This window comes from Canis aureus, chromosome 31, assembly GCF_053574225.1.
Source record: "Canis aureus isolate CA01 chromosome 31, VMU_Caureus_v.1.0, whole genome shotgun sequence".
In the NCBI taxonomy this organism is placed as follows: domain Eukaryota; kingdom Metazoa; phylum Chordata; class Mammalia; order Carnivora; family Canidae; genus Canis; species Canis aureus.
Window position 1 is genome coordinate 17,593,815 of NC_135641.1, and position 14,411 is coordinate 17,608,225.

General features: G+C 37.8%; 1 protein-coding gene across 5 annotated transcripts in view; it reads right to left on the reverse strand.

Moving 5' to 3' along the window:
- Window positions 1–14,411, reverse strand: part of MRPL47 (mitochondrial ribosomal protein L47) — a 31,927-nt gene that overhangs the window by 16,850 nt on the left and 666 nt on the right. The window contains exons 2-3 of one of the 5 annotated variants that reach the window (XM_077879727.1): window positions 11,778–11,929; window positions 10,739–10,799 (exon numbers count right to left, since the gene is read on the reverse strand). The exons of 1 other annotated variant lie outside the window; for it this stretch is intronic. In XM_077879727.1, the coding sequence (XP_077735853.1) occupies window positions 10,739–10,799; window positions 11,778–11,929 (213 nt within the window). Of the gene's footprint in view, window positions 1–10,738; window positions 10,800–11,777; window positions 11,930–14,411 lie in introns of those variants that run through there. 3 more of the 5 variants (XM_077879728.1, XM_077879730.1, XM_077879731.1) reach the window with 3 other exon arrangements.

Genomic DNA, 14,411 nt, shown 5'->3' on the forward strand with positions numbered 1-14,411 from the left:
CCCGGGATCGAGTCCCACATCGGGCTCCCTGCATGGAGCCTGCTTCTCCCTCTGCCTGTGTCTCTGCCTCTCTCTCTCTTGCTCTCTCTCCCTTTCTCTCTCATGAATAAATAAAATATTGAAAAAAAATAACCATGCTTTGGTAGAGCAATCTTCTCACAGTGCACTCCCTGGAGATGACTACCTTAAGCATCACACTTTGCAACCTGAAGATTTTGGCTTTTGAAAAAGACACCTTCAGAAAGACTCTCTTCAACCTCATGCCATCAAATCCAAGGAGCAGAATCCTATATTCACATGACACATCTAGAGAAAGCACTAACAATGACTGGACCTGCACACCATCTAGTGACTTGAGAATATAAATTTCCTGGAATTGAAGCAGACTTGTGATAAGACAGCTTTCTCTACATGTCTAGACCAGGCCTGCATACCTTTTCCTATTTGGTTCTACTATCTCTTTTGTGGAAAGAAAATACTCTTGTGCATATTTCCCAAATGCTTGCAAAAGGGGGAACCTCTTTTTTTTTTTTTTTTTTTCATTATGGCCTTCAGAAACAGCCTCATCATGATCTTGTGACAAACTACTTTTTCACTTGCTTTTTCTGAAGAGTTAGAAGGTTCAGAATTAACAAGTCTTTCATCTAAACTATTATCTGATTCTGGATTCTTTTCCAAATTCATGATCTTTAAATATGTAACCTTACAGGTTGTATCACTGGATAGTATCTGTTTTCAAACAGTTCTTTTAAGATAATACTGTTTTAATGCAACTTTGAAGTTTTGCTATTTTTTGCAAAAGTTAACTATCACTTCGTGTTTACACCTGCACTATATCTTCCAAAATACACTTGATTGATTCTTCCAGGGTGTTCTTGCAGTATCCACTATTTTGCTTTCATGACCACTTTAAGTGAAGACTTGCAGGAGGCATACATAACTCTGGGTTTGCCTCTGTAGGAGAACTTTTCTCCTCTAAATTGGAATAACTACCAATAAATATTTTTGGTTGAGGACTTTCAGACCTAGGGTCTTAGATTAAAATCATGAAAACAATTTTGGATTGTTATTTCTTATATTTTGTATAGTTACTTTAAATTTTTGTATTTGTTGCCTGTTAAACTTTTGTAAAAAATGTACCCAGACATGTGGAAGAGAGCAGAGTAAAGGATTCTAGGCTCATCCACGGATATACCTAGGTAACATCCACCTCAGTGTTAATAACCCAGAAAACAACCTGAAGACTGGCAGAACAGATTTTCCACAGGTAAACGTAGAGAAGAGGCCACATTGAAGAGGGTAGAAAAGGTGGAGACGCAGTGAAGAGCCAAACAAAGCCATGGGACTATCTGTAAAAGGGACAGGTTGGACACAGAGAGGGGAGAAGAGCAGACCCTAAGCCAGGCACCCCAGGCATGGAGGACCCATCCTGGGAAGATGAATCCCTGTAACATTTGCCTTTGAGAAGCAGAGGGGCTTAATTTCTAAAGGTCTTACAATCACCGGGGTTTAACACTTACAACTTTAAAAATCCACAGGCTTGGGTCCAAGAGACTTGAGGGTGAAAGGACCTGTTTGAAAGACTCCTAGGGTCTAATTTCAGGGCCTATGCTGGAGGGGCAAGGATCTTAGGGAGACTTGTCTATGAACAAAGGAATCTGCAGGCACTATTTCCCTCCCCTACTCCCCAGCCTAGATACATGGACACCTACAAGAACTAGTGTGGTGCAAACACTCTCCATCTAGCTTGCTAATAGTGTGCCTGGCCCCCATCTATTTCTGCAGATCTACTTCCTCCAACCTGGCCTCCTCCCACAGCAGACCTGTGCAAACTCTACTAACCCCATGTACCTGCCCCTGTGTTCTTCTGTGGACTTGCTCCCTCCAGCTCTCTCACTAGGAGTCCATCCAAAATGGTGCCACAAGCCTGGCAGTGTGCAAGCAGCCCTGACAGGGGTCAGCACCAACCCAAATTGACTACTATCTGGAGGAGAGAGGAAGAAAATAACCACACACACTAGTTCCACTGTGGTCCCAGCAATGAACTGAGAGCAGACATCTGGCATGACTGTAGATCTTGCCCAACAATGCTTCTTAGGGGACAACAGGGAGAATACCTTGTTGTTCAGTGCAGCTGCAGCTCTGGTGAATGTCTGGTCTGACCCAACTCAAGTCAAGGTGGCCCCAGACAGCCCACTAACAGCACAGGGACCAAACCCTGCCACAACACACAAAGTGAATCATTGTAGATGATTAGACTGACAATCCAAACACATGTCGGCCACAAGAGTAGGGTGCATGCAACACACATAGGAAAATCCCTAAATTGCCAGGTTCTGGTGAACAGGGAACATTGCACTGTAGGGCACCATAGGACCTCTTCTTCATAAGGCCACTACTTTCAAGAGTAGGAGATGTAGCTACTTTCCCAACACACTGAAACAGAAGCAGAGAGTTAGACAAAAATGAGGAGACTGAGGAGTAAGTCCCAAATCAAAGGACAAAATCACAGCAAGAGATCTAAATGAAACAGACATAAGTAATTTTCCTGACAGAGAATTTAAAGTAATGGTCATGAAGATACACACTGGATTTAAGAAAAAATGGAGGGCCTCAGTAAGACCCTCAACAAACAGAGAGAAAGTACAAAAAAGAACCAATCAGAGATGAGCAACTCAATAACTGAAATTAAAAACACACTGGAGAGAATAAATAGTAGACTACAGGAAGCAGAAAAACAGATGAGTGATCTGGAGGACAGAGTAATGAAAAGCAATCATGCTGAAAGGGAAAGAAAAATGAAAATAGTTAGGGAACTCAGCAATACCATCAAGCATAATAATATTCCCATTATTGGGATCCCAGAAGGAGAAAAGAGAGAAAAGGGAGCAGAAAAGTTATCTGAAGAAATAATACCTGAAAACTTCCTGAATATGTGGAAGGAGACAGAAATTTATCCAGAAGGCAGAGAGAGCCTCCAACAAAATCAATCCAAGGAGGTCCACACCAAGACACACAGTAATGAAAATGGCAAAAAGTACTGATCAAGGGAAACCCATAAGGCTATCAGCTGATTTCAGCAGAAACTTTGGAGGCCAGAGAAAATGGCATGATATATTTTAAGTGCTAAAAGAAAAAAACCTGGGACACCTGAGTGGCTCAGCAGTTGAGTCTGCCTTCAGCTCAGGGCGTGATCCTGGAGTTCCAGGATTGAGTCCCACATCAGGCTCCCTGCATGGAGCCTGCTTCTCCCTCTGCCTGTGTCTTTCATGAATAAATAAATAAAATCTTAAAAAAAAAAAAATCTGTAACCAACAATATTCTATTCTTTGTTCAGCAAAGCTATTATTCAGAAAAGAAGAGACAGTTTCTCAGACAAACAAAAGTTAAAGGAATTCATCACTAAAACAGCCTTATAAAATATGTTAAAGTGGACTCTGAATGAAAAGACGATAAGCAGGAATAAGGAAAGTAGGAAGCCCAAAAGCAGTAAAATAAAGATATCTATAAAAAATCAGTCAAGGAATTCACAAAATAGAAGACTGTGAAGTATGATATTATATACATAAAACATGAGGGGTAAACGAGTAAAAATTTAGTGCTTTTAGAATGTGTTCCAAACTTAAGTGACCACCAACCTAATACAGATTGCTTTATGCACAAGATGTTACATATAAATCTAGTGATAATCACAAATCAAAAATCAGTAATCAATATATTTAAAAAACAAGAAAGAGGAGGCCTGGGTGGCTTCGTTGATTAAGGGTCTATCTTTGTTTTAAGTCATGATCCCAGGATCCTGGGATCTGGCCCCATGTCGGGCTTTCTGCTCAGCAAGGATCCTGCTTCTTCCTCTCCCTCTGCCTGTGCTCACACTCTTCCCCTTTCTATTTCTCTCTCTGTGTCAAATAAATAAAATCTTAAAAAAATAAGAAACGATTCCAAATACATCCCTAAAAAAAGCCAGCATACTGTAAGAGAGCAAGAGAAGAAGAGAACAAAGAAGGAGAACAAAAACAATCATAAAACAGTAACAAAATAACTACATACCTATCAATTACTTTGAATGTAGATGAACTAAACACGTCAATCAAAAGACAAAGGGTGATGGAATGGATAAAAAGCAAGACCCATATATATGCTGCCTACATGAGATTCATTTCAGACCTAAAGGCACATGCAGATTGAAAATGGAGGGATGGAAAGGCATTTATCATGCAAATGGAAGTAAAAGGAAAACTAAGGTAGCAATACTTATATTAGACAAAACAGACTTTAAAACATTAAAACTAGGGCAGCCCCGGTGGCGCAGCGGTTTAGCGCCGCCTGCAGCCCACGGCATGATCTGGAGACCCTGGATCGAGTCCCACATCAGGCTCTCTGCATGGAGCCTGCTTCTCCCTCTGCCTGTGTCTCTGCCTCTGCCCCCCCCCCTCTCTGCATCTCTATGAATAAATAAACAAAATCTTAAAAAAATAAATAAATAAAACATTAAGACTGTAACAAGAGACAAGGATGGACACTATATAATCATAAAGAGAACATAACATAATCATAAAGAAGACATAACAATTGTGAATATTTATGTACCCAACATGGGGGCACTTAACCACATAAAGCAGCTAATAACATAAAGGAAGTAATTGATAGTAATACAATAATAGCAGAGGACTTTAATACCCTACTTAAATGGAGAGATCTTCTAAACATAAAATCAACAAGGCAAGTGTAGCTTTGAATGACACATTGGACCAAATGGATCTAACATATATTCAGAATACACATTCTTTTCAAGTGCACATGAAACATTCTCTAGAGTAGATCACATGTTAGGCCACAAAAGAAGTCTTAACAAATTTTAAAAAACTGAAGTCATACTAAAGTCAACTACAAGAAAAATCTAGGAAACACACAAATACAGGGAGGTTAAAATAACATCGTACTAACCAATGAATGGGTCAACCAAGAAATCAAAGAGGAAATCAAAAAAATACATGGAGACAAATGAAAATGAAAACACAGGGCAGCCCCGGTGGCGCAGCGGTTTAGTGCCGCCTGCAGCCTGGGGTGTGATCCTGGAGATCCGGGACCGAGTCCCACGTCAGGTTCCCTGCATGGAGCCTGCTTCTCCCTCTGTCTGTGTCCCAGCCATCCTCTCTCTCTCTCTCTCTCAATAAATAAATAAATAAAATCTTAAAAAAAAAAAAAGAAAGACAATGAAAACACAGCTGTCCAAAATTTTGGGGATGCAGCAAAAGAGGTTCCAAGAGGGAAATTTATAGCACTATAGGCCTGTATCAAGAAGCAAGAAAAATCTCAAATAAACAACCTAATCTTACACCTAAAGGAGATAAAAAAAAGAACAAGCAAAACCCCAAACCAGTAGGAGGAAAGAAATAATAAAGATAAGAGCAGTGATAAATGAAATAGAAACTAAAATAATAGAGTAGATAAGTGAAATAGGAGCTGATTATTTGAAAAGACCAGCAAAACAAATGTTTAGCCAGACTCATTAAAAAAAAGAGAGAACTCAAACAAAAACATAAATAAGAGAAATAACACCTGACAGCAAAGAAATAACCAGAATTGTAATAGAATATTATGAAAAATTATACGTCAACAAACTGGACAATCTAAAAGAAATGGATAAATTCCTAGGAACAGATAACCTCCCAAAATAGAATCAGGAAGAAATAGAAAATTTGAACAGACTGATGCCAGCAAAGAAATTGAAGCAGTAATCAAAAACTTCCAACAAACAAAAGTCCAGGACCCGATGGCTTCACAGGGGAATTCTTTTACTTTATTTTTTATTTACTTATTTTTTAAGGATTTACTTATTTATTTGAAGGAGAGACACTACATGCATGCACACAGGTGGAAGGGGCAGAGACAGAATGAAAATCTCAAGTAGACTCACTGAGTGAGGAGCCTGATGTGGCGCTCAATCTCTCCACCCTGAGATGACCTGAGCCAGAATCAAGAGTCAAAGGCTTAACCACCTGAGCCACCCAGGTGCCCCAGGAATTCTACCTTTTAAAGGGGAATTAATGCTATTCTTCTCAAACTATTCCAAACAATAGGAGAGGAAGGAAAGCTTCTAAATTCATTCTATGACACCACCATTGCCCTCATACCAAAACCAGATAAAAACACCACAAAAAGAGAACTCCTAGCCAATATCTCTGATGACCACAGAAGCAAAAATCCTCAATGAAATACTGGCAAAAAGAATACAACAATACATTAAAAAAATAATCCAACATAATCAATTAGGATTTATTACTGGGACATGAGGGTGGCTCAATATTCACAAATCAATCAACATGATAGATCACATCAAGAGAAAAGATAAAAACCATATGATCATTTTAATAGCAGCAGAAAAATCATTTGACAAAGTATACCTATTCATGATAAAAACCCTCAATAAAGTAGATATAGAGGGAATGTATCTCAACATAATAAAAGCCATCTATGAAAAACCCACAGCTAACATCATACTCAACAGTAAAAAACTGAGAACTTTTCCCCTTAAGATCAGGAACATGACAAGGATGTCCACTCTCACCACTTTTATTCAATACAGTATGGGGGGTCCTGGCCATAGCAGACAACAAAAAGAAATAAAACGCATCCAAATTGGTAAGGAAGAAATAACATTTTAACTATTTTTAGATGACATACCATATGTAGAAGAAACCTCTAAAGACTACCAAAAAACTGGGATCCCTGGGTGGCGCAGCGGTTTGGCGCCTGCCTTTGGCCCAGGGCGCGATCCTGGAGACCCAGGATCGAATCCCACATCGGGCTCCTGGTGCATAGAGCCTGCTTCTCCCTCTGCCTGTGTCTCTGCCTCTCTCTCTCTCTGTGACTATCATAAATAAATTAATTTTAAAAAAAAATTAAAAAAAAAAGACTACCAAAAAACTACTAGAATGAATGAATTCATTAAGGTCAATCAATCTACAGAAATCTGCTGCATTTCTATAGGCCAATAATGAAGCAACAGAAAAAGAAATTAAGAAAACAAGCTCATTTACAATTCACCAAAAATAATAAGAATAAACTTAATATATATTTATTGGGAATAAACTTACCCAAGGAGGTGAAAGATCTGTACTCTGAAAACTATAAAACACCAACGAAATTAGTCAAAAATGACACATACAAAAAGATAACCCATGCTCATGGATTAGCAGAACAAATATCATTCAGATGACCATACTACCCAAAGCATCTACAGATTTAATGCAATCCCTATCAAAATACCAAGAGCATTGTTCACAGAATTAGAATACGCAATCCTAAAAATTTCATGGAACCCCAAGAGACTCTGAATACCCAAAGCAATCCTGAAAAAGAAGAACCAAATCGGAGTTACCACAATTCCAGATTTCAAGTTATATTATAAAGCTGTAGTAACCAAGAGTATGGTACTGGCACAGAAATAGGCACCTAGATCAATGGAACAGAATAGAGAGCTCAAAAATAAACCCACAAGGGGCACATGGGTGGCTCAGTTGGTGAGGCCTCTGACTCTTGGTTTGGCTCAGGTCTTTTTTTTTTTTTTTTTTTTTTTTAGAAGTTCTTTAAGCTAATTTTTTTTTTTTTTTTTTTTTTTTTTTTTTAATGATAGTCACAGAGAGAGAGAGAGGCAGAGACACAGGCAGAGGGAGAAGCAGGCTCCATGCATGGAGCCCGACGTGGGATTCGATCCCGGGTCTCCAGGATCGCGCCCTGGGCCAAAGGCAGGCGCCCAGCCGCTGCGCCACCCAGGGATCCCTGGCTCAGGTCTTGATCTCAGGGTCGTGCTCTGTGCTCAGTGAGTAGTCTGCTGGAGATTCTTTCTGTCGCCCTCTCCTTCCCACTTGGCGCCCCCCATTCATGTTCTCTCTCCCAAATAAATACATAAACATTTTTTTAAAGATTTTTAAAATTTATTTATTCATGAGAAACACAGAGAAAGACAGAGACATAGGTAGAGGGAGAAGCAGGCTCTCTGCAGGAGCCTGATGTCGGACTCAATTCTGGGACTTTGGGATCATGCCCTGAGCCGAAGGCAGATGCTCAACCACTGAGCCGCCGAGGCATCCCAAATACATAAAATCTTTTTTTTTTTTTTTTTTTTTTTAAAGATTTTATTTATTTATTCATGATAGTCACACAGAGAGAGACAGAGAGGCAGAGACACAGGCAGAGGGAGAAGCAGGCTCCATGCACCGGGAGCCCGATGTGGGATTCGATCCCGGGTCTCCAGAATCAGCCCTGGGCCAAAGGCAGGCGCCAAACCGCTGCGCCACCCAGGGATCCCTCAAATACATAAAATCTTAACGAAAAATAATAAACCCACAATTATGTAGTCAATTAACCTTTGACAAAGGAAGCAAGATTATACAATGGGAAAATGATAGTCTCTTCAACAAACAGTGTTGGGAAAACTAGACAGTCACATGCAAAAGAATGAAACTGGATCACTTTATTACACTAAATACAAAAATAAACTTAAAGTGGATTAAAGACCTAAATGTGAGACCTGAAACCATAAAAATCCTGGAGGAGAGCACAGGTAGTAGTTTCTCTGATACTAGCCATAGCAACATTTTTCTAGATAGGTCTCCTAAGGCAAGGGAAACAAAAGCAAAAATAAACTATTGGGGGGCACCTGAGTGGCTCAATTGGTTAAGTGCCTGACTCTTGATCTCGGTTCAGGTCTTGATCTCAGGGTTGTGAGTTCAAGCCCCAATGATTGGGCTCCACACTGAGTTTGGGGGTCTATAAATAAATGAATAAATGAATAAATGAATAAATGAATAAATGAATAAATGAATAAATGAATGAATGAATGAATGAATGAATGAATGAATAAATAAATAAATAAATAAATAAATAAATATTGGGACTACTCAAATTCAAAGCTTCTGCACAGCAAATGAAATAATCAAGAAGACAACATAGTAAATGGGAGAAGATATTTGCAAATGAAAAACCAATAAAGCATTAGTTTCTAAAATATATAAAGAACTTCTAGAATTCGACACCAAAAACCCCACAAGTAACCAAATTAAAAGATGGACAGAAGACATGAACAGGTATTTCCCCAGAGAACACACACAGAGGGCCAAAAGACACATGAAAAGATGCTGAACATTTCTCATCATCAGGGAAATGCAAATCAAAACCACAATGAGATGTTATTTCATACCTATGAGAATGGCTAAAATAAAAATCACAAGAAATAAGTACTGGCAAGGATATGGAAAAAAGTTACTCGTGTACTGTTGGTGGGAATGCAATCTGGTACAGCCTCTGTGGAGAACAGGATGGAGGTTCTTCAAAATATTAAAAACAGAATTACCATATGATCTAGTAATTTCACTACTGGGCATTTATCTGAAGAATACTAAAACACTAATTTGGAAAGATACATGCACCCATATGTTTATTGCAACACTATTTACAATAGCCAAAGTATGGAAGCAACCCAAGTATCCATCGATAGATGAATGAATAAAGAAGATGTGGTATATGTGTACAATAGAATATTACTCAGCCATAAAAAAGAATGAAATCTTGCCATTTGCACCAACATGGATGGATTTAGAGGGTATAATACTGGGTGAAATAAGTCTGAGAAAGACAAATACCATATGATTTTACTTGTATGTGGAATTTAAGATAAAAACAAAGTAAAAAAGAGACAAAACCACAGAGTCTTAACTATAGAGAACAAAGTGATAGTCACCAAAAGGGAGGCGGGGGATGGGTAAAACAGGTGAAGGAAATTAATTAAGAATACACTTATGGTGATGAGCACTAAGTAATGTATAGAATTGTTCAATCACTATATCATACACCTGAAACTAACATAACACAATGTTAATTATACTGAAAATTAAAAAAAAAAAAACGATGCACTCAATAAGGAAATGATCTCCAACAGTTGGGACCTTGAAAAGATACAAACTTATTCAGGAACTACCTGAGAATTCTCCCTCTTAACCTTCCTTGTTACTCAAATGTGACCTTTAAGTGGTTCCCAACTGTTAGGCACTTTCCCTCCAAGGTAGGACAGGACAACCAGGAAAGGTCCTTCCTGGCACTGAAGGACAAAACCAATAAATATAGAAAAACTGAGTCTTGATCAGCACTACTTCTGAGGAAAGATCCTGATCAAAAGGTGGAAATGTGAAAATTAATAAAAGGAAACCTAACTTAAGTGGACTGGAGATGATGGAAGAGATGTTGGAAGGGGGAGTCACACCACTTCATGTCAATTATAGGAAAAAATGTCAATTACAGATCCCTAATAGAATCTTCAACAGGAAAGAATCAATTACAGGCTCCAATAGAGAAAGATACACACTTCCATCTCCTACAAGAAATTGACTACCTCTGTAACTCAGCCAGTGAGAAACCATTCATCACCCTGAACTCTTTTCTGTCATATTTATCAAATCTTTAATGGTTTTACATATCATCCACAGTATTACAAGACAAATTATGTTAATTTCTTACATCAAATATATATAATGCTTATACCTTACTGTTATACTTTAACTGCTTCACACACCTACACATATATATTTCCTAAGATTTTATTTTTAAGTAATCTCTATACCCAATGTGGGGTTTGAACTCATGACTCCAAAATCAAGAGTCCCTCCATGTACCCTACGGACTGAGCCGGTCAGGCATCCCTCGAACACCTACATATTAATGTACTCAATATACTTACCAAAGTTTATGTAAATCTTCATTACTTTTATTCCTTAATTGCTGACACGTCCATGAAGCTCCTATTAAAATTATGAAATTCACAACATGAAATAATTTTCTAGGTATGTGCCCTGTGGTAAATTATTTACCCTCTCTAAGCCTATTTCTTTATCTATTATCTATAAAATATAATAATGTTAGCCTATTATAGTATAACATGTAATTAGAATTAGATTTGCATTAAATTAAGCAACACATGAAAAATATTAGTAACGTGACTGGCAATAGCATTCAAAAAATGTTATATTAATATAGAATATATTTCCAAAATTTAATACCAAAATATTTTATATCATTATAAAATAATATTTAATTATCTCTAAAAAATGAAATCTAAAACAAACCTTAAATCTCACTTCAATTAGCAATTTTTTTGTTTTAATTTTTATTTATTTTTAAAATGATTTTCATATTTACTCATGAGAGACACAGAGAGAGAGGCAGAGACGTAGGCAGAGGGAGAAGCAGGCTCCATGCAAGGAGCCCGATGTGGAAATCAATCCTGGTACTTTGGGATCACACCCTGAGCCAAAGGCAGATGCTCAAGTGCTGAGCCACCCAGGCACCCCAACAATTTCTTTTTTAAATATGTTATTTATTTATTTAGACAGTACATGTGCAAGGAAGTGGGGGGAAGGACAGAGGGAGAGAGAAAATCTCAAGCCACTCCTGGCTGAGCAGCACAGAGTCCCAATGTGGGCCTCAATCTCACAACTCTGCAACCATGACCTGAGCAAAGATCAGGAGTTGGATGCTTAACCAACTGAGCCACCCCAGTGTCCCTCAGTTAATAATTTCAACCTACTCCTCTTCTAAACCCTTTGCCAACCTGCCAATCAACAAGCAACTCTATTACATTTTCTTTTAATTTTCTTTCACATTTCCAAAGGAAATCAAAAAAGGAAAAAAACTAGATGATTTCCAAGATTCATAAATAATCCCCAAATGATGGAGGGTTCAATAATTATATTTAATATTAATCAACCCAAATATCTTACCAGATTTCACTTTTTCTTCCCCCCAGTTCTTTGGGTCATCAAAAAATTCTTCCAGTCCTTTCCTTGACAATGTGGTATGAAGTAATCTACACTGGTGAAAAGATGTGACATTTGGTATATTCTTAGGCAAAAGACTAAGTGAAAACCTGCAACTGAACATATATAAACAAGTGATTAAAGTTTAACATTTGAATTTTATAAGCAATAATTAGAATGACTTCCTCATCTCTAATGTTATAAAAAATTACTCAGGGTTTCTACACAAGAAACAAACAAAATGCTTTAGAAATTATTTTTAATATTGGATTATAGATGTTGCTACCCTTTAATTTCAGAAGTTAATATATTCACGATTTTGGAGGTAATATATTGACATAATTATATTTTTATTTTATTTTATTTTATTTTTTTAAAGATTTCATTTACTTACTCATGAGAGACACAGAGAGAGAGAGGGAGGCAGAGACACAGGCAGAGGGAGAAGCAGGCTCCCCGCAGGGACTCAATCCCAGGACCCCAGGATCACGCCCCGGCCGAAGGCAGGCATCAAACCGCTGAGCCACCCAGGGATCCCCTGTTTTTTATTTTTTAAGTGAGCTCCAATATGGGGCTCAAACTCACAACTCCAAGATCAAGAGTCTCATGCTCTACAGACTGAGCCAGGCAGCCACCTCACTAATATAATTATATTTCAAAGTAACATTTTAGGCCTTTCATACACTGCTAGTGGTTATTTATGCAAATAAAAACATTCTGAAGGTTAATTTGGCAACATGTTATCACAAGCCTCAATGCTTCCCTCTTCAACCCAATAATTCCTCATCTAGAAACTTCAAGTAAAAATAGTATATATGGAAACTGATAAATAAAAATGTCTATTAAAGCATTATGCGATATCCAAAAGTTCATAATAATGTAAATATGTGACCAGAAAATGGTTAAAAAATTATTGTGTATTTGTTTTTTTAAAAAGATTTTATTTATTTAAGAGAGAGTGGGCAAGCACACGCATGTGTATGCTTGTGTGCAGAGGGAGGGGTGGAGAGGGAGAGAGAGAGAATCCTAAGGTGATTCCATGCTGAGTGCTGAGACCGTTTGGGGCAGGGAGGCTTAATCCCTGACCCTGAGATCATGACCTGAGCAGAAATTAAGAGTTGGACACTCAACCGACTGAGCCATCCAGGTGCCCCAATTATTGTGCATTTGTATGATAATTTAATGTACAGTAATTTAAAAATCATGTTTTTTAAAGAATATTTACTAACCAGCTGTAATCATATAATACAAAAGCAAAGTATATCACAAGTGTTAAATTCCTACCAAAAAAAACCAAAAAACCTTAACCTGAATCTAGCCACAAGGACGCAATCAGATAAATCCAAATGGAGGGGATAATCTAAAAAGGCTGATTTTATAAAAAATGTTCTGGATTAGGGATGCCTAGGTGGCTCGGCGATTGAGCCTTTGGCTCAGGGTGTGATCCTGGGATCTGGGATCGAGTCTCACATCGGGCTCCCTGCAGGGAGCCTGCTTCTCCCTCTGCCTGTAACTCTGCCTCTGCCTCTCTCTCTGTGTCTCTCATGAATAAATAAATAAATCTTTTTAAAAAATGTTCTGGATTAAAGATTACTAAGGAGACATAACAACTAATGTGATGAAAGATCATTGATTAGACCCTAGTAAGAAAGAAAGAAAAAGAAATTAGCAAGATAATTAAAGACATTTGAATTTGGACTGTATACTAGGTAAAAGAACAGTAATTATAGTGTGTTAAATTCTCCAGCGTGATCACTGTAGTACTGTAGTTATTAAGACAGTGTTCCTGTTCTTAGGAGATACATGCTGAAAGTGTCATGATGTTTACAATTCTGACATGCCTCAAGTAGCTCAAAAAAATACATAAAGGCATGGATATAAAGATATAGAAAATGTGATAAGATTGCTAAGGATTGCATAATAAAAATGAAAATAGGCAAATAAAAATGGTCATTCTTTGTAGTACTTCTACAACTTTTCTATTGGTTTGAAATGAACAGATGATCATTTAATAATAAAAATCTAAAATTGATTTTGAAGAAAAAAAGGATGATGAGGAAGAGACAACTGATCCAAGTTTGCCATCTTTACTAAGTTACAACCTTAGAGCCTCCACAAAATGAGAAAAGTTCTTATCTCTAAGATAAATATAAGTAATAGTATTGTACATATAGATGCTCAGCAATTGTCTGTGCTGGGTTCAAGGGCACATACATTATTTCCTCTTAAGACCGATGATGGATTCCACTCCGAGTGTGGAGCCTACTTAAATAAGGAAATAATAAGAAACAATTTGTAAAAATCCGACGCATCCAACTATGTATAAAATTCAATTCAGGGGATCCCTGGGTGGCGCAGCGGTTTGGCGCCTGCCTTTGGCCCAGGGCACCATCCTGGAGACCCGGGATCGAATCCCACATCGGGCTCCCGGTGCATGGAGCCTGCTTCTCCCTCTGCCTGTGTCTCTGCCTCTCTCTCTCTGTGACTATCATAAATAAATAAATAAATAAATAAATAAATAAATAAATAAATAAATAAATAAAATTCAATTCATTACAAACAAAAGCCAATAAAAGGGAAGAAACCATATACCATAAA